General features: G+C 44.9%; 1 protein-coding gene across 1 annotated transcript; it reads left to right on the top strand.

Moving 5' to 3' along the window:
• T265_01904 (hypothetical protein) lies at positions 1-24261 on the top strand (the record flags this gene model as incomplete). The annotated part of the gene is made up of 16 exons (XM_009166030.1): positions 1-165; positions 1901-2240; positions 2276-2388; positions 2429-2473; positions 2516-2569; positions 4263-4616; positions 4914-5108; positions 7973-8204; positions 10876-11027; positions 13535-13613; positions 14814-14978; positions 15118-15440; positions 19203-19520; positions 20140-20438; positions 21493-21651; positions 24090-24261. 16 exons carry the CDS (start codon positions 1-3, stop codon positions 24259-24261), a joined length of 3165 nt encoding a protein of 1054 aa, XP_009164294.1.
• Positions 24262-26111: the final 1850 nt, after the last annotated feature.

Below are 26111 nucleotides of genomic sequence, written 5' to 3'. Positions count from 1 at the left end.
ATGGCGCTGTTGTGTTGTTCATCGGAGTCCTCTATTGAAGAATGTGCCCAGCACCCAAAACTGCATGTTAGGCCATATATTGCGTACGCTAAAGAGTGTGCTTTTTTCCGTTCCCAACTCAGTGCTGGAAGGAGAGAGTTGGTTAACCCTTTACATGGCAGAGTCGTATGAAAGAGTTTACGAAACTTCTGGGTGCTGTCGGTGCTACTCGCTTTCCAGGATAGGCACCGCGTGATTCTCACTGCTTGGTCATCGACCGTACGATTTATTGCTGCTAGTCGATGTTAATGGCGTTCTCGTCATTAGTTTCATCCGGATTGGCCTGAATGAATGTCTGGAGGCGTAGGCTCCTCTGGATGATTATAATAACCTAGCACTAAATAAAACCAATTCTCTTTCCCATCCACTGCTATTCTTTTTTTCCAAAATAAGGGTTTCTAATCAACCATGGTTGTGCGACAGCGAAGCATCAGTGCTATATTATCGATGACGATGAACAGCAGGTACTTGAGCTGAGGTAGCAGTGTGTGGCGGCTCATTTACATGCCACACATACTCACGTTTTATCTACTGGAAAGTGTTTACCTTTTAGAATAGCACAAGTAACTTGACGCGTGGGTACAGAGACAATGGCGAAAACTCTGAGTGTTCAAGACAGCTTTGTTGTTTGAATAGAAACTCAGGTTTAAGATATGACTGAACCGAATTTCTACCCAGCTATCTTCAGGAGCACTTGGTGATGTGTTCAATTTTATGGCTACAGTAATCTTGCACCAGACCTTCCACTCGGATCTCCTCTGTAAATTCTTGAAATAATTCATTGTCTCATGACGTCAACTCTTTATTCAAACCAGTTGATCACGGTCCTGAAAAAGAGACGGCAATTGACCTATTTCAGAACTACCTTAAAGCAGTTCAAATCAGAAAGAATTTGCAAGCTTTTGAACCCTTGCATTGGCACACACGAGTGAAGGTTACCCCAATGGAATCACCCATTTCTGGACTCATCACCTTAGTGGTAATGTAGAAACTTGAATATACTGTGCTACTCGTGGTCAAAATGTAACTCTGTGTGGACGACGCCGTCATTATGATAAGGGATGCAGCTGAACATAAATGTGAATTGCCCAACGATGTCTGAAGACATCAGTTTTACGGTCGAAATTGCACAGAATGACGAAGTGCAATTTTTGAATATGTTCGTGAACAGATAGGAGCTCTTCAGACGTATGTATACTGAAAGGACATACAACGACCAAGTACTAACTTACCACATCAACCGTCCTGTAAATCACAAGAAAAGTCTTAATGAAAGGCTGAGGTCAGGCCTCAAGATCACCCAGACACCACTCCTCAGGAGATAGACCAGCCAACTCACCTTTAGGAATGCTTACCCCATCAACAAACGACCGGTCAAGGTTGACCTGAGTAAGTAAACCCGATATCAACGTGGGCACAAAAACCACGCGCTTTCAGAACGTATGGCTCGACGGATGATGAAACGTGATGACACGAGCTATGTAAACTACGTTGTGATGAATCTATTCTGCACTGGCTTTGATAACATTCAAGCCAGTTCCCCAGTACACTGCTTTCCCCATGAGTCTTCCCGCACCACTGTGGACTTTTCAGTGGCAACTATGGGCGCTTTACTGCATCGCTTTTACTTCCTGTTCGTCCATATACACCATATATATGCCGCTGCAAAGTTTTGTGAGTATCTGACCTCCGCCCTACAGTGCGTTTCAGGAGAGGCCAAATATGGTCTGTGACGAGACCTGAAAAGTTGCGAATGTAGAGTATCTGATGTACTTGCTGGTTCGAGCAGAAATATAGCTTTCCCCTCTATTTGCAGTCATGATGTGAGCTTCTTCCTACTCTTCAGATAGCTCCTGCATAGTGTTGTATGGTTTTCTGCGCATTAATGGGCGGCGACAATTCGAAGCTAACCTATCGGAATGTGGTGATCCAGTTGACTACAAAGACCCAGGTACGTTTGTGTAGCGCTTCTTCAGCATCGCTTCAGCCTATCGATTCTAACGATAATGCCTTTTGGGAGAGGTTTTGGACAGATATATCTATCAGTGTCCAAGATATGTTTGTTCTTATTCCCGCTGCCGAAATACGGGCTTTGAGAGAAGAATCCCCAAACAACCTGGCTACTCTGAGCTATAAGGCCGTCGAAAAGCTTTCCAGAATTGCCGAAGCCTCGTTCCCTACTGCCAAAGATCAGCAAACAGGTACATTTTCGCACGTTACTGGTTTATGTTTTCAGCGTTGAACTGCATACGTCTACTAACTCGACTATTCCCCTATATATTTGAAGACCCCGAATGGCGTTCGTTTTTCTGGTCTGCTCTTCCTCTGGAACCAGATTCAGCCGTTGATGTAAGGCATTTTTTCAACTTTTAATCATTACCCTTTATAGGATGAGTGTGTGCCACTAGCGCATAGTCTGATCTCGGCCCTCTGTGTAAGTCGCTTGACTTTTTCGCCCTTTAATGTCCTTTGATAGGATTTGCTATTTTGTCCGGATTTCACCGTCCACTCAATCACGAAATCGGGTCCCGTAAGTCCGCTAGTTGCGTGGTATTCTCCATGGTTTCTATACCCTTATCCCTCATCTGTTACGTGGATGGGCCATGCCGCACCCTCCTTGTTACTTCAAGGCAGATTCTGTTTATTAACGGCTATACAAGTGTAGTTTCATTCACTTTCGTCGCACAGTTCAAGGATAACGTATGCTGGAGATTCGAGGACGAATATGCGGTTGTTTTATCTCTATTGGGAATCGTGGATGTACATCTCACAATCCTTGAATAGAAATCGTGCTAGAAGCCCCCCGGATGACAGTTATTACACCTAGGACGGCTCGTCAGCCATATGAATAAATTAAAACCTCAGTTCGGCACGTCGAGATGTTCTGCACCTGACCCCTCGCAGTGAAGCTCATCATAAAACGACTGGATCTGTTATGGAATTACAACCCCAACAATTTGAGTTTCAGTACTTCAGAAAAAAACAAGACTGGGCAGCCTTTGATTGTCTTCTAGGGTTATTTGCTTAATGTTGTAGTACCTTAATAATGTATTTTCTTTACTCAGTGTATTCCTCTACCCATTTATGCTGTTCAACAGGGATATCTCGCTTTGTGTCCAGGACGGTCCTTTTACGAGCGGAATTCCTCTTAGATCTTAAAACCATCAAGCTTTTCTGCCTGAGCTTGATTTTATTAAGTCACTAAGAAATATCAGGGCCCTATCTTTTTCGTTTCTCCATCCGCGAGACAATGGGGCGTAGACCAAGACGAACTAATTATCTGAAATTCCTTAACTTGATAGGGATCTCTCTGATGACAATACTCGCCACCCATGCTGTGGGAAAGCTGATGGAGACATACGGAGTTATCTTTGGCTGTTGTGGCCTCGCTGATTGGTAGGGAAATTTTCGTCAACAAAATTACACTATTAAGCCGAAGAAAACAGTTTCGTTCGCTCATCTAATGCAATTGAAGAAGGCTTTTCTTTCTGGGATATCGCAGCTTTAAAAGTGCTGCTTACCGGTGGCTTATTATGAGGATGGGACCATGTGCTGCCCTGCAGTCATTCTTGTATGTTGATAACACGTGGAAGAAATTTCTAATAGGAGTGATGGTTCAACGCCCTCCACTTTCCTATTTAGTGTAGATCAATGATGCACAGTGTCCCCTTGAGCAACAAAGCCTTCCAGCCCCAGAGCTTGTATCATTGAAATGAGAAGAATGAACTTCACTTGGTGTTTGCCGAGGATCTATCCAGATGGATGGATCGAGTCAGTTGCGCCACAACAACTACTGAAAAAACCAAGTAGCTTACCAAACTGCTCACTCATAGGCTATATGGCAATTGTGTTATACAACATTATGCTCGGCTGCTTGTCGTCTTGGCTATCGCCCTATCAGCTGGCTGGCATAGCGTTGTCCGTTAAAGGTGACTAGTCTGCTCATAGGTTGTGAAATTATAACCGCTCATGGCACACCGCTTACTAGGATTTTCACACTGGGGTTCATATACCTATTGTCCTCCAAGACCTACCACCCTGGTTTTCATCTCCTGGGAGTACATGAGGTAGTATTTGGAAGTATTTGAGGAAGTATTTTGGTTTTGAAATGGCATTTGTCTTTGAAACATCATCTCCAGGGACAGTCGTGGAATCGCTCCTCACACTGGTCCATTATAACACGTCCTTCTCCATTCTGTCCACCTATGTGTGCACGCTTTCAGGAGGGACCCGAAGATATGCATACAATCGACAGTTGCGAGTACATTTGGCAAGCGGGTGTAGGCTTCGCACAAAACCCAGTTCATAATGCCGCCCACGACTCAAATCGGACGGAAATCTTGAAGCTCCTCCTCACCTGCTTCTCCGAAACAATGAGAACGCGAAGCGAAGAAGCCCAACAGACACAAAATAAATGGGTCTCGTTTTTCACAAGCACAAACAACCGCCACGCTCTTCCTCTGTTCGCGTCTCTGCTAAATGTGGTTTGCGCTTATGACCCTGTTGGATTCGGCGTTCCATACAATCACCTGATGTTCTCCGACTCCCGTGAACCGTTAGTGGAAGTTGCATTGCAGGTGAGTTGTGTCGATCGCTTGTAGCGTGGTTCATTCAATGGATTCAATTTCGTTGGTGCTGTCTGGACAAATCCAGGTTGTTTGCGCAGGTGTTGACATCTCAAATCAGTATAGTAGATTCACATCAGATCCCTTTCTGGTCCAGTTTTTTTGCCTCCCACTTTAGGGCTTTCGGGAATGACACTTTGTTGTTGTACGGCAATGGAGTATTATTGTTAATACTGACTTTGTAGCCCACGATGGCAGTGATGTTTTTTTGGATTCAGTGATTTTTCTCACCAAACTCTTCTCTGAAAGGTCCTGTGCATTGTTCTGGAAACCGAACTCACAGGCAGCTATCCCACTCACCCAAGCCACGGCTACAGAAACCTGGTGGGCCGTATGTCTTCCGAGGCGGACGAGGCTAGCAGCACCACGGCAACATCTGCCGGAGATGGGATAACCGAAATGAACCTGTTCGCGAATTACATGTCCAGAATTCACCGTGATGAGGTAAGTCTGTATATTGGTCAGTTCATACGATATTTTATTCGATGTTTCCCCAACAAAGTGTCGCGTGTGTCCATGTCATGGTTCAGTGGTCACGAGCAAATAACATTAAATAACGAGAATGAACTTGGGGCCGAAATGTCACACATAACCCTAGGCTTTGACTGTCTTGTACTGTCGAACGGATACGGTTTTAAGGCCCTTCTACTGAGGGGCTGTTTTGGAGTTCCGGAGTCAGAGACGCTGGTTTGTCGGATTCGGCTGCTCAGCTCACGTACCTTCGGAACTTTTGGTTCGTCCTTATTCCGTATTTTATACCGTTTTGAGGAACGAGACTTTGGTAATCTTTCATTGTTGCTCCTAAAGAAACAACTGTTTTGTCTCATTAAGAGATAGAAGACACGTTGCCATAAGTTTTTATCTTCAGCTCCAATCATATGGATTGAACAAACCAAATGTTACGGCTTACTCTTGTTCCCATCTAACGCTCACGATGGAACAGAATGATCAGCAAACGTTTCGGAGTTACATGTTTTCTATTCTCGTTTTGTAACAAATTTTTATACAAAAACGGTACATGGTTTGCAAAAAATCAATCGCGTATTCTTTCATGTTACAACGTGCCTAGAATAGTTCGGCGTTTGTAGGACTGCTATCGAATTCACGCAGAGCGCACTGTTACTCATAACGCTTAACGTGCGCTGTTTTTTTGTTGCTTCCGCGTACTATCATAGCCTGTGTAGCAAAGCCCTCCTGACAGTGACAAGCCGCTCATTCCTCTTTCATCGTCGGTAGTGATAATTTGTGGTGGATGTCAGTGCGATTTCCCGAGCTTCATGGCACGTTAGCTAAAAGCGTGCCCCTTGTGTTTACATACTACCTGTGGCCCGTTCGAAACTGAAGACCGGCTTGGGGGAGCTATGGTGAAACAGTCTGAGGCTCTTAAATTACCTGACTCGCAAGACAGCTAAACCGATAATCTTCCGGTCTCCCGGAGGCCGTTATCTATCCCACCAACTCTTCCATCCTTTAGACTGGAGGCTCATCTCTCATTTTCATCGCTATTATCTTACTGTTGCTAATGCCACTGTATCTTGAGTGCAGAATTAGAGTAAATTGTGTGATCTTTGTAGACAGGCACACGGTTCTCTTGATTATCTCTGAACTTGACCGGATTCGCTTCAAGATACGGTGGCTAACCGATGTCCTTTTCTGTTCAGATTGACTGCTCTACCTTCTGGAGGTGCTGGTGCTTCAGAACGTTTATGATTAGCTAGCACCAGGCCCCTTCCACTAATCTTTTTTACTTTATGGTTGTACAGCAGTGGAGCATCGATTCCAGCAATGGTGTGACTGTTTATGGTGGTGAGCTCACAAAACACTATTCTATTCGTCTGTCAAGGCACCACAATTTTGCCGTGATAATTCTCGGTCGGATAGCACTCGCCCGATCTGTGCGATAACGTGAGTCGAAGTCAACGCAAGGGCCACATAATCTATAGCCCCTATAGGTAGCGTCGATAACTGTGCAGAGAGGGGTTATGTGCATTCAGGTGAATTCTGTTAGGTGCCACATCCGGTTGTCTTTGGGTGTTGGCAAATCTCCCTATCGAGCTTTTGCGGCAAAACACCCGGCAGTCTGAAAGCAAGAAGCAAATGCTTCTTGCCTCTTCTTCTTCTTCTATGTAACAGGCGAACAACTCTTGAGTCGTGCGACTGTAGGGGCTTTTGTGAAATTGAACTTCAGGAGAGTTAATATTAGTGGGCTGTTGCGTTTACCATCGTTGTTAAACGAACTTGCTACGCTGACAAACGTATGGTCATCTAAAGATGTAGCCGAACCGAGTTCCAGAGTCCCACTACCCCAGTACGGCCTTTCCAATCACGTTTTACGTGTGGCTGCTGGGCCATCCACTTCGGCGAGACTGAGTGAAATATTCGTCTCAGACCGACGGGATACATCACAGCTTGGGCACCAATCCTCCCTTCCACACTGAGATAATAATCCAAATTAGGAATTCAGTGTCTAGCCGGCAGCTGCGTTCCACAATGAATACGAACGGTGCAGCTGTTCGCCAAATCCACTGCTATCAGAAGATGGGAACAGAATGAGTTATTCATATCGTTGGCAACGTGTGGCTGGTTAATTTAGTCTGGACATCCCTTTGGTAAAGACTCTTGTTTTGTTTTAGTAATCTGAGATTGTTCTGTAGCATCTGTCCGGAGCGGTACAGCGAAGTACACCCGATGTGTCGTTCCTCTCATTCCTATGTGCTCTGTTCAAGGTTGTAACTGGAACAGCGTGTTTAAAATAGTTCGATTACGTTTGATCGGTAGCCTAACACATATGGTTTTCTTGATCATGTATTCCGTGTTGTTCGTCTCAAGATAAAGAGAGGGAGAGATAGGATACAGTCGCCTTCGTGGAGACAACTTAGTACCCGCGACCGGTGTTTTCTTGCGTATCCGGAGCTGTGATTGCAGTGTTTCGTAAAAGAGCGCTTTAGAACCAGAATGCAAGCAGCTCAACTGCGGGCTATCTGACACGGCGCAATTACATGTTCGTTTTAAAATTGCATGTCCTCACTTGGTGCTGTGTTTCTCGTTACTCTCCTTTTCGGACCATCCCATCAGTGACTGCTACTGATGGGTTTTCACTGAATTAAACCTCAATTGCACATTCTGCTTTTTTCGTTTTCATTCGATCTCGTAGTACATTATTTGCTTGTCCGTGTTCGTTCTGGAATAGGTAGTGCTATCTTGCGGTGGCATTCATTAACAAGATACCCTCTTCGGTGTGGACTCAGGACATGCACAATCCTTGTATGATTTAGTTTGATGTTTTCTCATTTGTGGTCGATTCACAGGACTTTGCATTCATCTTGAATGGCCTGACCAGGCTACTGAACAATCCACTCCAACAAACGTATCTGCCTGGATCGACAAAAAAAGTTCAAATGCATCAAGAACTCCTGGTGCTCTTCTGGCGCATGTGCGAAATCAACAAGAAGTTTATGTACTACGTCCTCAAATCAAGCCAAGTGCTGGATCTCCTGGTCCCAATTTTGTACCACCTGAATGACGCTCGGTCCGATCCTGGTTCGTATTTTTTCTTATCTAATCTCTTCTGTTTTGATGATACTATGGATCAAAAGGCTCTTTTCCCATATCAGTGATGCGTGATTGTCAGACGTTAGTAAAACGTGGTAGATCAGTTTATCAACTGGCAAAACCGAATTCTCAGTTTTACTGTCTGGTGTGCTAATTATTTCGACACTTCAACAAGCTTACCACCTAGCTTGTTTGGTCGCCTGCATTGTTTCACCATTAGATTGGGCGAATATAGAGCGTGACGGTGAATGAATAACGGGGTTGATATCCTCAGAAGCCACCCCTTGCCCTAAGTTTCCGCAGATGACCTCTACGGTAGCATGGAGTTACTTGATTGTTGTGGATTGCAGCTGCTCGACAGGATGTGGCGATGTCTGCACAGATTGGGACATTCTTTTTTCCAATTTCGGGCATAGCACACAGACTAATTGGATGCACATTTTCCGTTGATTTGGCAACACTTGCTCACTGTCCACCTTACGAAGAGCATATCCGAGTCATTTCAAGTGATGGCCCTGGATATTGCGCCTAGTAATGAAGTGCCAGGACAACGATGTTGAGTCACCTCGGTGTTTCTACAGTAGCCCTCAGACCTATGGTGCCCAGCCTCCAGTTATCCTCAAATCTTGGTGGGTTCCAAATAAAAGCATAGCAAGAAAAGCCACTTAATATCTAAACTTCATTTTTTGCTGATATCCGTTCCACCGCACGGCGTTTCTCAGTCAGATCGGTGCTCCTCTAGCATTACGATATGACATGCTTTGCACGCTACGCCTTCCGGTTGATTCAGTTTTGGGGGTTTTAAGTGGAATTATCCACTACATTAGTCGAAAGGCTGTTGGATTCTAGCACTACCAGGAATTTCGTACTTTCCTGTGTAACTCTCATATTATTACTTCTCAGCGGCTCTGCATCGAGTTCAAGCTTGGACGTTCAGTACATTAATATAAATGGTCTCATTTTTCAAGCATAATGTGCTTGGATTTACCTGGTAGCTAGTTCATTGAGGTGACAGATTTTTAGACAATCTGTTGAACAGGAGTTACATCTAGTTAGTGCCTCCGTCATATCTCTACCGTGACCGTACTATTGTTGAAAAGCCCTTTGGTAGGAGCTGCCAGAGCGACATTTGAATTATTTTTTTTTGCATTGGAAGCGACAATCCTCTGCTTACCTCCTAATGTACCGGTCATTTGTCTGTGTTATGAAAGCATTGGGATACCAGCTGACGTTGAGAATTCTTTCTAGATAGTGTGCTGGCCTCTGCCTTTCACACGAAAATGTCATCAAGTGGTCTCATTAGGTGTAATGTGCAGACCAGTTTATTGACATCATTTCGGCCTCTCGTGTGGCTACATATCATATCATCGAGGGCTGGTCAGTGTCGCGCTCCCGGAATTCAACCAAGAAGAAGTTATTCCTGTCTTCAAAAAAGCACGCGAAGGTCGTTTGAAAACTTCTGTTAGCTGTCGCTTATTAAGTGCCCTCTGGTTTTATCCTCCGTAAGTTGACTGAACACAGGTAGAGACAGACCTGTGGAAATCAAGCTGGATTCCGTCCGGCAAGCGGCCGCATCGATAATGTTTTCACTCTCCGACTGATTCTGGTACAGTGTGAACACAGGTAGAGACAGACCTGTGGAAACCGAGCTGGATTCCCTCCGGCAAGCGGCTGCATCGATAATGTTTCCACTCTCCGACTGATTCTGGTACAGTAATCAACAATTGTTGTTTACCTTGACTTGAAAGCCTCCTTTGGCTCTGTGAACCGTCAGACACTGTGGTAGTGTCTGTGTACCCCATAAACTCTTAACCCTCCTTAAGATGCCAATTCTCACAGCTGTGTGAAGGTCTACGGTAAGCTCTCGCTTGAGTTCACCACATCTAGTGGGGTCGGGTTCCTTCCGTCTCCAAATTTGTCATTGATGCGATTATGAAAGATTCACTACTAGCCTCTAATGCATGTAGGATCGGAGTGCCCCTGGGGCGTTCCCTTATAGATGGCGAATTCGCAGATGCCATAGCTCTTTTTGGATCTGATGCACTTATCACAATGGTATTTTGTTGGTTTGACTGCATAATCCTTTTCCTACTACCTGTTAAAGGACGAAGGCTTTCGCTGTGGAGTTTTTTATTAGAGAATGCCAACTGAACAGTTACAGACTATTGGACAAAAGCAAAACCCTCATATGCATCTCGTTTACAAAAACTGAATACCCATCTTCTCCTTGAATCCGTCTTGCTGAACTCTCCTGGATATTCACTGACTGTTTCTCAAATCCAAGCAAATGCAACTCCACAAGCTCCGTAATAAATATCACTTTTCAAGAGACGCACAGCGGATTTATGTGAAAACATACTACTTGCATGCCCCCAATCAGTAGCATCACCGTTAGATCTGCGGCATTGCCTGCTTTCTACCACCTCTGCTTATTCTCCTCATAAAACACATACTGGATAGGGTTCCAGGAATCTGTTTCACAGACCACCTGAACATTTTTGGCAACCAGTCTTTGATAGTTTGCACTTCGACAGGACGTTTTTTTACCAAGATTTTCCGGCCTATTTACATGTTAAATTATCTTGTACTGCTGATTAACCCTGTTCATTTTGTTCCTCAACTAGTTTTTATTGGAGTCATTTTTTAATTTTTATTGCAGCCCGTCTCGGCCTTGTACACGTTGGTGTATTCATCCTCTTGTTGCTCAGTGGGGAACGCAACTTTGGTGTGCGACTCAATAAACCTTATAAAAATCGCGCTGCCTTGGATATACCGGTGTTTACGGGCACGCATGCGGATGTGTTGATAATTGTGAGTTTGTGCATATTATTCCACTATACTGAATAGATGCCTCGCCTTTGGGCGTGTCGATTCCATCAACTTGAAATAGAATTGAACTGCAGCGTCCTTAGATCCTCTCATTGCATACCTTTACTGGCTTCGTACCTTAGTGGTTCTTGGTGCCGAGTTGGTGTAGTGGGCAACACGCTTGCCCGCCATCCGAGTAGCTCTGAGTTCGATTCCCGATCGGTCCGTTGAGAGCCAGATGGCTCAAATGGTTAGAGCGCGAATTTGCTGACCAGAAGGTCCATGGTACGAACCGGACCTTTGCCCCCTCAACTTCACCGGTCTAGGCTTGGGCAGCCTGGGAGTAACCCAGTCCTAGTACTTCCTCGGGTGGCATGGCAGCTAGGCACTGGAAGGGTGTTACAGCTGAACGATTACTTATTGCCATTACTAAGTGGTCCTAGCTGGTTGAATCGAGGACTACTGCCATTTTTCGTCCAGAATGGTGTATAAGGGTGTTACAGCTGAACGATTACTTATTGCCATTACTAAGTGGTCCTAGCTGGTTACTGCCATTACTGCTGGATTACTGCCATTTTTCGTCCAAAATGGTGTACATACCATTATGAAGATGTTCTGACCCCAAACTTTATCGTGTTGTGGGATCTGAATTCGTATGAGCCACAACGGGCTAGTTAGCAATACTGGTGCCGAAAACCTCTGTGGCTACCTATGCAGCGAACCGTTTGCTCACTTTGTTCAACCTATTGTTATTCATTATTCATACCGTTGCGTGGTAGAAATCATAAGAGTGCCTAAACAAAGACTGAAGGTAAGTCATAACGGCAAACACCCAGACTTATTATCCCATGCCTGCGATTTGTGTACACGCGCCTGAGCCGCTCTGTCTGAGCACGTCGGGCGTTGACTTCTCTACCGGACCTTAATCGCGCTGAAGGCTGTGCAGAGGTTAGTTTTTAAGGATGCTCGGTTCCACCTGATTACGGATTACATGGCAACTTGGAACCGAAAAGATACGGGTATTCCGTATCCTCTGCAGGTATGTTTGGCATCTATCTATGTCTGTTTTGGATGCTGAACTGGAAGAATTGTATTGAGCTAGAAAGTGATAATGGTCTGTCGATTCAAAGTAACGTCCCACCAACCTAAATGACTGGCTGAACGTGGAAGGACATGAATGTGGCTGTCAGTTGGAAAAGGGCGGGTTCGAACCGCCCTAGAGATTTATGATGTGCCCCTGTTAGTGATTCCAAATAAGGATGGAGCCGTCGTACAATGTTCCGAGGTTTTTCATCATAGACTTGTTCCGCTTGCAGTATGAAATCTCTCCATAGGTGGGACAGCGCATCACGTGGCCAGATAGTTGCGGGCCTTGTCCGTTCCCACAGCGATTCAAGGTGGTAGGCACCTCAGATGACCTCGACTTTTCGTGCTGAATCATTTCGGTGGGTTATCATGGAACCCGTGGGTATTGTCCTGCTCCACCACGAATGTGGACACGACGTAGAGAAGTCGGTAATTCAATCTTGAGCGCGGTACAGACACTTGGGGGTTACTGACGCTTAAAAATCGGTAATTCAACCTTGAGCGCGGTACAGATACCTGGGGGTTACTGACGTTTAAGCAAGCGTTCCAGGCGTTGAATCACTGCGCAGCAGTCTCTGGGTTGCCGAGCAGAAATTACTGGACGTTATCCCATGTGCTGCATAATGGCCCACTGAACCGATTCAGCACGGAAAGTCGAAATGCCGCCCTCTTCCATTGCTGTGGGAACCGATAAGACCCGCAACAGCTCGGCCGCACGAGGCTGTCTCACCCGTCGACCGACCGGGCATGGTTACCCGAGTCCAGCCTGCCTACCAGCCATGTTAGCTTCAGTGAGTGAGCCGAATCCGCCACCAGCCGACTCGACCACAAGATTACGTAACCGTACACAAAAAACTAAGGAGGAGATCGCACGTTTATTTTGCACCAAACGCGCGTCGGTCCTTGTTTTGATCCACTGGATACCCCGATTTGGTGTTCCAACAATTGGGCAAAGTGCTCGGGTTTGTGGGGGGCGTGCACCTCGCCGCAGCTGTTGTGTTAATCGAATTACTTGTGCCCATTAGATATCAATTTCTAATCACGTGATATCTTTCTTGCAATGACATCACCTATGAAATTTCTATTGCCTTGTTTGCGAATACCCAGTAGTTGTCTTTTATAGTTGAACACCAACTTGGACATACATCGAGGTAAACCTGTGCGAATCATTGTTACGAAAACACTCAAGTGGATATCTCTTTTGTAACATTTCTGTTTTTGCATAATTTTCCATAATACCTTGGTATTCCTGCAACCCAACTGTTTGCTTGTTGAATCAATAAACAATTTGCTGCCCGAGAATCCGTAGCAAAGAGATACTTTCTCACCTGTGTGACTAGTTCTCATTCAATACAATCGTTTGGAGTGGATAACACATTGAACGCTCATACATAACTCTGCTCACCCCACTTCTCAAAATTCAGGTGTTTCACAAGTTAATTACGACCGGACATCGACGCCTCCAACCGCTTTTCGACTGCCTGTTAACCATTATTGTGAACGGTAAGTAAGTGGAACATGGGCTTGTGGTGGGTTCTTACTAAAACATTATGTGAAAACCTATAGAGTATCACAAGAAAGAAGGTCCAAAGTACGGTAACTCGCGTGTATAGTATATATACCAATAAAATACAATGTCATGTAGAAGAGTCCTGTAGCCGTTCAATCCTGACGCTTTATATTAATCCCCAGCAGTAGGTGAAGTGAATGGAAGCTAAATTGACCGATTAGATGCATCAGCTTGGCAGTTTCCAGGTTATTTTCATTGCAAGTCATAACAAGGAGGAAGAAACCACCGCTTTGCAGTTAGGTCGAATTTTTCGTATATTTGTTATCGATCATTTGGAACATCACGTCCATTTCAAATAAGCATGTTTGTTGATTTATAAAACCAGAAAATGTTAAAATGGATAAGCGACTTACAAGCGCGACAGGGTTCTAGATAATACACCCCCCCCCCCACGATTCTTGTTTCGCAAGTTCTCAAACTTGAATAAGTCCAGTCAAACATATCGGAGTGGTAATAATGTGGACATAAATGTCATTTTCTGTCTCCTGCGTCCGTATCTTCCAAAACTGAATAATTGAGTAGCAGTGCACTGTGATGTGTATTACTTTGTCGCGAATCGCCCCAACAAAAAGATGAAGCAGCGTGAAGGATGTCACACTGTGGTATTTTCTTGTGACCTATTGGAACTTTGCTATGAATATATACCTCATCTCCCCTACGCTCATCGACAGCGGTTCCTTCACATGGTGTCTTTCTCTGCTAGTCTGGCATGTCGTTCGCCTACTAGGACCGACCTTTCTCAATCGTTGTCTCATTCAGAACACTAATTAGATAAACCCGAACGTACAAATTAATACTAGTAATATTGGTTCATAATAAGAAGTATCGAAGAGATTGACTCACTCCATCTAGGTACCCACGGGATCTCGTCACCAGTGTGTCGGGGGGGACGCAGAAAATGCGAATTTTGAGAGTAGGAATCAGTTCGATTTTGCTGGGTGATGTTTTGCAATGACATGTTTACAACAATCAAATGCTTAAGAGGGTCCGCGGAGAGGCTACTTCTTAGTAGTCTTCACACCAATCGCAATTTTTCCTACCTTGAACTTTCCAGCTGCCATGTTTGTATGGTCTTTTATAGACTTCATGTGCATAGATTGTGGATGTTGTTTCATTCTTTATCTATTTTGTAGTATCTCCGTATTTGAAAAGTATGTCTATGGTAACTTCCAACAAGTTACTCCACCTTCTGGAGGCCTTCAGTCAACCCTGGTTTCTGTACAGCGGTCAAACACATTACCAACTCGTCTTCCTTCTCTTGGAGGTATTCAACAATATCATCCAGTATCAGTTTGACGGTGAGTTTTTTCGCTCTAATTCTAACAAACCTAAATGATGACACGTTTACCGTAATGTTTAGATGATCACTCTTCCACTTTTTTTGATTCATACATTGGCTAAACTGTGCATGTTGATTACTTCCTCCGTATCCATTAGGAAACAGCAATCTAGTTTATACATTGATACGGAAACGACAAGTTTTTTATCATTTGGCCAACCTGCCCACTGACCAGAGCACTATTCAGAAGATCGTCAAACGCCGACCCACCACGCTTTCCAATTCGGATCACTCCTCTCCGGAGTCATCTCCAACCCTATCCGCCAAACCAAAGTCCCATTCCATTCAAGGTAATCACGATACACAAATGATCAAAGAAGGAGCTCGAAAGAAGACTCAAGCTGATGTCATTTCTCCTACAAGTGCTGTGGCCCCAGCTGGTAATAGAGATGTCAACAGTAGCGCCATTGATACTCCAGAAGTATGTTTTCCTCGGGTTTTACTTAATGATGTTCATAGTGTATTAGAACTTCACAAAGTTTGGTGATTTACCACTGCACTGCTTTTTTGAAACCTTTTTCAACAGCACAGTCGTAGTTTCAGACAGAATAGGTGATAATCCACGCCAGGGTCACACTGCAGTCCCCCGACTGGGAGCAGCAAGATGTCAGAATTGGACAAAAAAGACTCTCTCAGTTCCGCGAAACTTCCAGTTTACTAATGCAAAAACATGGGCTTTTGTTATACAACAAACAGCATTCTGCGCTGCTCTTTGCATACTTCGTTGGATGTTCAGACGCGCTGTCTTCTTATTGGATCGTTGTGTGCTCGGCTCGGTGACACTTCAGGTCGGTCAATCTTCCTTGGTATTATTGACCTAAACGTAGTGTTGACAATCGGATAATCGAAACCTGATTTCGCGTTCACAGAAAAGCTCAGTTGATTGGCTGGTTTTTCGAATCCATATCTCTATTGATCGATAATGTCGTTAATTGACAGAGCAGCAGTCATAGCCTAGGTTCTATGTGGTCCGATAACCTCACATCAGTCGCGAGGTGAGAACAGATACAGATACGCTCCTTTTCACAAAAAGGTCGTAATAAGACGCGGTTTCTCGATGGTATATCCAGAACACAAATTATTTGGGTACGTTAGTGGGACAGATAAAAAAAGATAATCATTCAGCTCTGACGCCTTTCCGGTGCCTAGCTTGCATGCTACCCGAAGGTTGCACGGGGGCTGGGATGCTGCCAGGTTGCCCAAGCCTAGATAGGGGAAGTCGAGAGGCAGAGATCAGGTTCGAACCACGGACCTTGTGGTCAGTAAACTCGCGCTCTCACCACTTGAGCGATTTCGCCCACCACTCATGCCAGCGTGTCACTGGTGACTGCGTTACTAAACCAGAATATATAACCGTCCAGGAATCGGTAGGTGTCAGGTAGACTACAGAACTTTTTGAATCTGCGCTTCTGCGTTTACTTTAAAACTCGGCCAACCGTTTGAGTTGCTGCGTTGTTTTGGCGAGCCTTTGGGAACGAAAGCGAAAGTTTGTTCAGCAATAAATCCACCGATTTTTTCCCAAACCTCTTGATTCACAATCGGTTTCAAACTGTTTTCTTCGGTTTGCCCTAGTGTGTGGCGCCATAAGCTTCCGTTCTCTGCAATCCGTATTGGAATCTCGACCGGCACATCATTAAGCTGACTCTTGGTCCCATCTTATGTTTTTCCTCAACGAAGGCATAAAAAGTTTTTTAACCATTTTATCACATTTCACTTCGAGGGTCACCACCGCGGGAGCTATGTTTACCAAAGCTATTCGGTTGTAGTGGGTGTACGGATCATTACAATCCTCGAGTGATGTCTTGAATCTCTGATGTACCAGTGGTCGCCGTCAGCATCGAACACACTTAACAGTTGTTTTTTAGTCAGGGGCTAGTTTCTCGGACACAGTCGCCGCGAGATGGCTCAAGTGGTTAGGGCGTGAATTTACTGACCGGAAGGTCCGTGGTTCGAACCCGACCTCTGCCCCTCAACTTCCCCTGTCTAGGCTTGGGCAACCTGACAGTATCCCAACCCTCGTGCTTCCTTCGAGTGGTATGTCAGCTAGGCACCGAAAGGGCGCTGCAGCTGAACGGTTTATTTATTTTTTTATAGTCGCCGCACTCAATCTTGAGAGGGTCCTCTGTGCGCTGTGATGAAAGAAAAATGCGCCTGTTGCAAGTAAATCGCAGGCATTCTCAAGCCTTATTTACCTCGATTAGCAGCGGTATTTGTTGGCGTTACCATTTAGATGACAAACGAGTTACACAGGAAGCCAGTTTGCACCTGTGATGAACAGGTTTTCTACACTCGTTTTTTTATGTTCCGAAGCAGGGGTACACGGCTACTTCCCATAACGAGCCGATATATACAGCCCAACGTGCTGTCTCAATTCTGAAATTCTCAAATTGTACTCCTAATTCGCCAATATCAGCCAACTCGCTGTGCCATGGCGTTTGTCAGCAGGTAATAGTACCATAAATCTACTTTTCTATTCAACTGAAGACGGGTCATTTTGTGTTGCGCATGCGTGGCATCATGTTGTGTAATTTCCAAGTTGTATTGCTAACTTTTCAGTTCTGAAGTGAAGGTTGGTTGTTGTGTAGATGCACATATTACGGGCGCCTTTGTGTTGACGTTCGGTCAACGAATACCCCAATTTCGAGCACAAGTGTCAAACGGCGATGAGCGATAGATTTTCGGAACTCCAATAGACGGTGCAATATTGGGACAATACTGTTTGAAAGCTATTGACCTCTGCTGTTGAGGTAACCTACCTCGTTGCAGATTTCTGGTGATATACGAAGTCTAAGAAAAGGTCGACGTGCACGAGAGATTTAGTGTGATTCATTTAAGTCACCCCTAAGAGCCAAATTCGTACGTAAATGGGACTATGTGGGGGATAAACTACGTCAGCCATGTGGTGCTCAAACCTTTAAATATTTTAGCTACTAAAACGCTGTTAGTAGTTCATATTAATCCATATGGTATTCTGATTTCGGTGGGTGTCTCCGAAGCTGCCCCAATAAGGAGGACTCCAATAACGCCCGTAGGTATGTTTGGAACGCACTTCATCTAATTTCTACAACAACTTTGGATCCTCCAGATTGTTCTTAATCCATAAAATTGCAGCACGATATTCATACCTTGGTGAATCGCAAACCCTAATGGTCACGCTAGCCATACGCCATAAAGACTTGCGATGCTCAGCAAAATAATATCCAAGCCGAAAGCACGGTGCGAATGTATCAAGGTACTTTACAAGGTTCCTGTTAGATTCTCGGAAAAAATGTAAGCTTCTTACGGTGAACAAAGGAGATTTTACGGTTGAAGGATGAAGTTTTAATTGCTTTCAGCAAAGTCGCTCGGGCCATTTCAGAAATACCATCGACGCTACATACATAGGCGCAATCGTCAAAATCAGTGGCTCGCTGTACGACTATCACAGATGGGCATATTCCGAACTGGAATATGTGTCTGACAGGCGGTCCAATTGATGCAACCAAGGTATGTTACTAGCCGTCTTTCAAGGCGTCGGGCTTTCCACCCACATCACTCAAGCGCGAACATATTCACCTGTGGAAATTCAGATGAGTCCAGCATGCGCTGTTGAAGTAGTGTCACATAAGCGGATTACAAACCCCGGCGAGATGGCCCAAGTGGTTAGAGCGCGAATTTACTGGCCGGAAGGTCTATGGTTCGAACCCGACCTCTGCCTCTCGACTTCCTCTGTCTAGGCTTGGGCAACCTGGCAGTATCCCAGCCCTCGTGCTTCCTGTGAGTGGCATGGCAGGTAGGCACCAGAAGGGTGCTAAAGGTGAACGGCGCACTGCTTATAAGCTCTAATAAGAGCGAAGCTCGAGTCCAGCGCTTTTTGTTTGGTGTGGACTCACCAGAATGATTGCACCCGAGCAGGAGGACGATTGTTCGAACTGGACTCATTTGAGTATGCATTCTATACATCCCGAAACCACCAGTAACTAAAGTTTGCTAAGTTAAGGCCTTGGCGTTCGCGAAAGCACCAGGAACTGCTCCATTTCTGTGCTACTTTCCCGGCGCTCCCGAGTTTTCGAATAATTTCGGACCTGTATCTAATGATCAGCATGCATCCCATTCCAACCGAATTCATATTCACCCCTCTACCGCTACCTTCAAGTTTGCCCTTCCGGATTCCAACGCTCTTCATATCTACCTCTCTGTTAAGGTCGAATCTAATGCAGGTGCGCCAACTACCAACTACGCAAGTGCATTGCAGCCAGCTCTGGCCGAAACACCTGCGATACGCAGCATGACGGATAGGCGTTTGGCTAACGCTGCCGGTAGTGTGAGCGGAGACTTCCATCCATCTGATGAAGCCACTCATCCATTAGAAGACGCGCTGATTTCCCACCTCTCCCCATCACGAAGGTTCCGTTCGCTCTCTGACAACTCTTCACCCCCAAAACTAAATTTGTATCCTCATGAATCCGGTGATGGACTGCATTCGGTCCCTCTAAATCATCCGGGAATCGCTCACAGCTCAGTGAGTTTGTGGCCATTTTTGTGTTTTGTCCCTAACATTTAAAAATCATTCCAACTTTGTTTCTGTTAGTGCCTCAGGTGGCCTAACCAACGGCAACGAAATGTTTGATGTGACCGTATGTCTGACCTCTGTGCATCTTGTGGTTGATATCTCTCATGAGTAGGGCCAGTCTTTTTTAACGGAAGACAAAGTTCCTCCTAAGAATTGCTCCACTGCCAAGCAACTCTCTAGAACTTAGGACTTAGTGGTCACTCTCTTTCGTAACTTTCTAAAATATGGCACTCAGTGTGGCACATTACTTAGTGTAGACTTCCTGTACACATGCTCCCGAGCCACCCTGTGCTACGAGCCAAAAAATAATTATCCACTAGAGAGGTCCCTACCGTGGAATCCACAACAGCCCCGGTCGTTGGTTCGTTCACTCAGCGTCTGAGCTACCAATATTCTCTCTAATCACAACAGCTATTCCCGTCGACCATGGCTTGTGTGCGATCCTACCGAGAATCTGCCATCCATCAAGAAAACTCAAATACAGTTCTTTCCCCCTTGTGATCCCTGTTCTTTGGTATGTATCCGGTCCCGAATAACTTACTCTTATTACACTCATTACACTTCTCAGTTACTTGGTGAAAACCCCAATTCACTGGCCACTGAGCGCGTCACAGACCCTCCGAATTCATACACTTCGCTTAACTCTACTCAGTCAGTAAATCATCACTCGAGCAAGTCCAGTGGTATCAATCAAACCCCTGGGCGTTCGCATGAGAACGGTTCCAAGCATGAAGTGGTTGGTCACGGCGCCGGTTGGATTCCAACCTCTGACTGGGCTGCCAGTTGGAAAGCGAAGATGCCCTTCCAAACCATCATGCGTTTGCTTCAGGTTCTCGTGCCACAAGTAGAGAAGATCTGCATCGACAAGTAAGTTTACGACCCGAAGTGTTTTGCGCTTTTGCATTCAGCTATCCTCGTACGTCATGATTGTTCGCTTCGCGCTCTTGGGTCATAGTGGAGTCACGCACCAACGTTTTCACGTTTCGTTTTCTGGTTGGTGCAGAGTAGCGGGACACCTGGTTTGTCTTGGTCACGTGGAGTCCGTGTAGAATCAGGTCAACTGATCTGCAGAGGATGTTTGCTTCATGCGTGACGCGCCATATCTTTCACCGATAAATCGCTGTTTGATGGTTATCAGCGCCACCTGCGTGACTCCAACGAGTTTAGCTTGCTCCAGGCATTTAAGGGGCATTGGCTTGACGTAAAAAGGCAGTGGGTGTGGTAAACCATAAGAATGTGAAGTGCCAGTACACGCACTGTGAACGAAAAGTAGCCCCTTATGGATTCAAATTCTTTTTATGGTTAAGTGAAGTATTACATATGGGAGGTTACAGGAACGCCTTGAGTGCAGACTGAGTCATCTTGGCTTGTATCTTCTGTCAAGGTTCCCACACAAAAAATACGGTAGTTGCAGACCTCACCGAATTCCTCGGTGAGATAGTACAATATAGTACTGATAACAATATAGCAACGTGACCGTAATACGGTGTTGTATAATGCGTAGTATTGCATAATAATAAACAATTCAAAATGTTACCAGTTTCACTGTGATCGGTAGGACTGACATTTTATTTCCTGTTCGTTTTGGCTATACTGCAATGGTTTGCCCCGTGCTCTTTTTTTATTTTAAAAAAACTATTCAAATGCTCGTTCTCATTCCGCATTAACGGTATAAATCGTTTTACCGAGCGTCTACCATAAGTGTCGCAGCTTAGTACCCAAGAGAATACGTCTATTGTCATTCATGCTAAGATGGGTCTATTCCAAATGTGTGGATATCAGGTGGGAGAGTTGTCCATTTCAAAAAGTTGTTAAACTGGAAAGGGTGCCATATTCCTCAGGCAGCCAACTTGACCACAGTCGCTTTGAAGAAGTGACGATCCGTCCAACAGTTAGTTAACATATTGGTTTGGTTTTTTAGAGGACTGACGGACGAGACAGAAATCGTCAAGTTCCTTCAGAACGGCACTCTGGTCGGTCTATTGCCCGTCCCTCACCCAATCCTCATCAGAAAATACCAATCAAACGCTGGAACAGCCATCTGGTTTCGGAATTATTTGTGGGGTGTCATTTACCTGAGGTTGGTTTTGACCTGCTTTGTGTTACATTACTTGTGGCAGCGCCTACTAACCTGTAATTCATTCGCTTTGCTTATCTGTGCATTCTTATGTAATGGGTGGAGCGAGCGCTCGCATGCATAGCTTCGGGGTGTGTTGAAAACCTTGAGCTAGGAGCATCGAGCGTCATGCTTATGAAAACGCTGCCGTTCAACTCGTCGGAACCAGTGAAATGTTATCCTCCATTGTATTTTTTGCCCTTGGTTACAGATGCATGGTTTGTTTGTTTGTGAAGACAGCTACATTCTTTTCTCGCTGAAAAAAACCCCGGTGGTTTTGACAGGAATGTTGCAACTCGGAACCCCATCCCCCTCCCGAAGAGCATATATTCTCCATTACGGCCACTATAACACAGTTTCTGAAAGCACGATTGTGTGAACTGTTTTGATTCGTGTGGTCGTAGCACTGCTCAACAGCTGAGGCAGAAATAATCTGGCAGAACGTCGAATGCACCTAGGAGTCGCTGTGTTTGATAAAGTCTTCGAGGATGAAAAATATTCCAGCGTCTGCCGTAAATTACTTTGTTAAATCAAAGTGACAACACTTACGTTTGATTGTTTTTCAGTAAGGCAAAACACCCAGAGGATGGAACTTCCTAAGCGTGAGCCCTTACTTGTTAGGTTGGTTGAAACTTTTTGGCAGGTTGTAATTTGTCAAGAATAGATGGATCGTAATTGGTCAACGCCAACACTACAATACTGGGATGAATTCGATCCTATTACGATTGCGCTTCGTGGTGCAATTACCCCTCTGAAACGCATCATTGCAAGTGATTGCATATTACATGTGATTGATCATTTTCATTTATAACAAAAGATGTGAGGCTCGGGCATCCAAACAGTTTGCTACAAATAGCGAATTGTTCTAAATCGTGGTCCATACGAACGTAACCCAAAATGCCTGCGAATTACACAAACTTACCATCAATCTAACCCCTGGGTTGTACTGCAATGTAATAGTGCACAGCTGATGATAGCCATAATATAATTCAGAAGGTATATGCGTCAATAACAGTTTTTCACAATGGTTGACAGTAGTTTTCAGTGACGAGTTGCACCATGTATAAAATAAATGCAGTGCGAACGATGGAATAAGTCAAAAGGTGACTTATTGTTTATGCATAACTCGTGGGTTGAAGTCCGGACGGCGGGAACGTGTTTTCTCCACAGTACAGCCGCTACACTTGTTCCTTAATTGTCCGTGGACTTGATTCCGTGGTTTACTCCCTGCCCCTTGCGCGCGCGCGCGGTACTGACTTGTCGGTCTAGGTTGCGAGCGCGACAGGGTTTTGTCACGTGATTTGTGCGTTTACCGAACAAAGGAGTCGCGTGATCCAGTGAGCACGGATGTGCTGGACAAATCAATCGTAGTTGGTTGAAAAAACAAGGAAGTAACCGCTACAAATATAACCTCCATTTTTTTGTCAGACCGCCGATGATCTTCCTTTATCTTCGATGCCGTTAAATCTTCACTGCGGGCTCCACGTTAGCAACACGACACTCTCCCAAGCAGAATGACACATTCAGCTTCACTTGTATCTGCTCTGGTGTAACAAAATGTACTTACAGCACTTGAAAGGCTTTTTGGCTGTTCAAAAGTAGAGGCATGTTAGTTCCTGTTAGAACTAGTGATGCACAAGCATAGGACTTCTGGGACAAAACGTGTAGATGGTTTAAATTAACAAACTTAGAGGTTCATTGAAATTTCCGCAATAAAAACTCACAGGAACGTAGGGTACCACTGGGTCTTTTGCTTATTATATCGTTGATATTCTCTGTGCATTTTTGGCGTAACTCCAGGGTCATTTTGACTGTTCGACCAAAACCTCTTTGCGCCTGGTGTTTCTTCAGTTGTGTGCACTTGCGAGGCACGTGGCAGCGGTCGACATAGTTGTGTTTTTCATGCCTTCGCTTTCATCCATAGTTCCTCTCTTACCAAAATCCCTCCCCCCGTTTCAGAAACGTCAATCCGCCTATCTGGTACGACACAAACGTGCGTCTGTTTGAGATCCAGCGTGTTTAAGCTGTGTGTCACGCAACATTCGTTGGTCACCTCCACACGCACTTCCCAGGATTTTTTCATGACCTTTGAAATACATAGTTCATGGAACTCCACAATGTTGTCTTGTTCATCCAATCGACAACAAATGTGATTCGCGCTTTCTTTGTTACGGACTATCATTTGATGACATCGTTTTCCCTAACCACTCTGACCTATTTCCCTTTTCAGTAAATTGTGGATTGTGATTTGTTTTGCGCCTTTGTTTCATCATTACGACCATGGCTGTATGTACGGTTATCCATTTGCTCTGGTTATTCGTTTTTGTTAGTGGCTTTCGGTGTTGTTCTCGTTTTTCAACTGTGATACGACGTTGTTTCGAATATCCTTCTTTTTTCTATAGCTCAGGTACCGTAAATGATCAGCGAACAAACCAACGAACCTTCTTCATCCTTCCTTACATGAGCGAGAGTGTTTTCATAAAGGAAACTACTCATAAGGTTGCTGAAAACTCTTCGATAGCCCACGATCGGTTTCGCCTTTCTCAGGGCTCATCAGGTGGGCGCAGTCCCTGAGTTGCCGTCAACCTAATGTTCTACTTGAACCCAAATTGGTCTCTTTTCGAGAAATGCACTCGTTTGCAAATCACTTTCGTTTTCACGAGAGACTCAACTCGAAAAGGTCCGATTTGGGTTCAAGTAGAACATAAGGTTGACGGAAACTCGGTGACTGCGCCTACCTGATGAGCCCCAAGAAGGGCGAAACCGGTCGTGGGCTGTCGAAGAGTTTTCAGCAACCTTGTGAGTAGTTTCCTTTATGAAAATATACTGCGATATCTCGAATATCGGGCGAACTGAAATATGAAGCGGCCTGTGTGCAGCACATTCAGTTGTAGAATATCATACATGAGAGAGATTCAGTTGAGTCTCTCGTGAAAAACAGATTGATTCGCAAATGAGTGCATTTCTCGAAGAGCGAGAGTATGATTTCGATCTACGATTATCTATTTTGGGGATACCTCACACTAAGGATAGAATGACAGATAAGCCACTTATCGGTCGTGTTTTTAGCATGTTTAAGCGTACAGCAATAGACCTTGAAAGCTCACACGAACCGCGGTTTGGGGAATTGGTGGGGAATTGTTTCACGGTTGGTGGGCAGATTGAGTACATAATTTTTATTCTCAGAGTTTTCGTTGCTGTGTTCGCATTGCATTCGCTGCACAGGATATTCACATTCTTATGTTTCGGCCATGTAACATGAACAATATGCTGTGGTAGCACACTATACAGTCGTTTGGATGTTCAGAGTAGGAAAAAGAATCGGGCAGCGCCGCCAACTTACGTTCTACTTGAACCCAATGGCTTTCGTGTGAATGAGTAATATTTGACTATCTTATGTTCGTTTATCGGTTTTGATCCACACTCCATGACGGAATCACAAACAAATCGATAATTCGGTTAGCATATATGGCTCGTAGAGAGGTTCACTGACAATTACCTCTCCACGTAATGGGGGATATCAGGATAAAAAATTACTGTTGGCTGTAGAGCAATAGCCAAATGATCAGCAACTAATTGATGCCCTCAAGCTACCATTATTTTGGAGTGATTATATCCTGCGACAGCTTGATTTGGCTTCATAAGTACCCCTTGCAGATACCCCCATCCACAGATGATGGGCAGTCAAAAGGCTCTCAACTAGACTAATTCCGCACCAATATGTTGCATGCATGCGGTGAGTTCTTTGGCACCAGCCATAAAACCTTAACACAACGCGGAGCGCTCAAACAATGCTTCAGGGTATGACTTAACCCCAAGAACAACTATATCGCTAGCGTAGTCGCTCTAACTGCGGGTTGTACATAATGAACTGTTCGTTCATTTGTGTTTTGGAGCAGAAAATAGTTCCGTGTCCGTCTCATCTTTGCCATTCCTATACGGTTTCAATATGTCAGACCGTTGGTAGATCGGGTGCGTTTAGTGGTCGTCGATCAGGTTACCGTTAATCTGTTCGCCGAGTTTGGAGATGACCTTGCAGTTGTGTTGTTCCCAACCTAAGAGGCATCAGTGTGTAGCCGGGTACACACAACCTGGGGCTGAAACCACAGCACTAGTTATCGGTGAAGCATTGCAGAAAAGCATATTTCATTTTCAGTGTTTCAGCGCGGAAAGCTTAATCACCGGACCGATAAAAAGAATCGGTAAAAAACCTGTGAGCTCATACCTAGCCAGCAGCTCAATACCTGATGGGAAGAAGTGGCTGCTAGATAAAGGGAAGCGCCAGTACCTGAAACAGTGGGACTATCTGTCAACCAATCCGTTAAAGAGGAACGCACGCCAAAATCCAGTTCTTTGTCCCGTAATCTGCTTGGATGGAGGAAACACTTCGAAGATTTAGCTGCTTGGAAGTGCTCGGCGTGAGA

This window comes from Opisthorchis viverrini, assembly GCF_000715545.1.
Source record: "Opisthorchis viverrini unplaced genomic scaffold opera_v5_21, whole genome shotgun sequence".
NCBI classification, from domain to species: domain Eukaryota; kingdom Metazoa; phylum Platyhelminthes; class Trematoda; order Opisthorchiida; family Opisthorchiidae; genus Opisthorchis; species Opisthorchis viverrini.
Note: the sequence above shows the minus strand (reverse complement) of the source record. Positions and strands in the feature narration are given on the sequence as shown.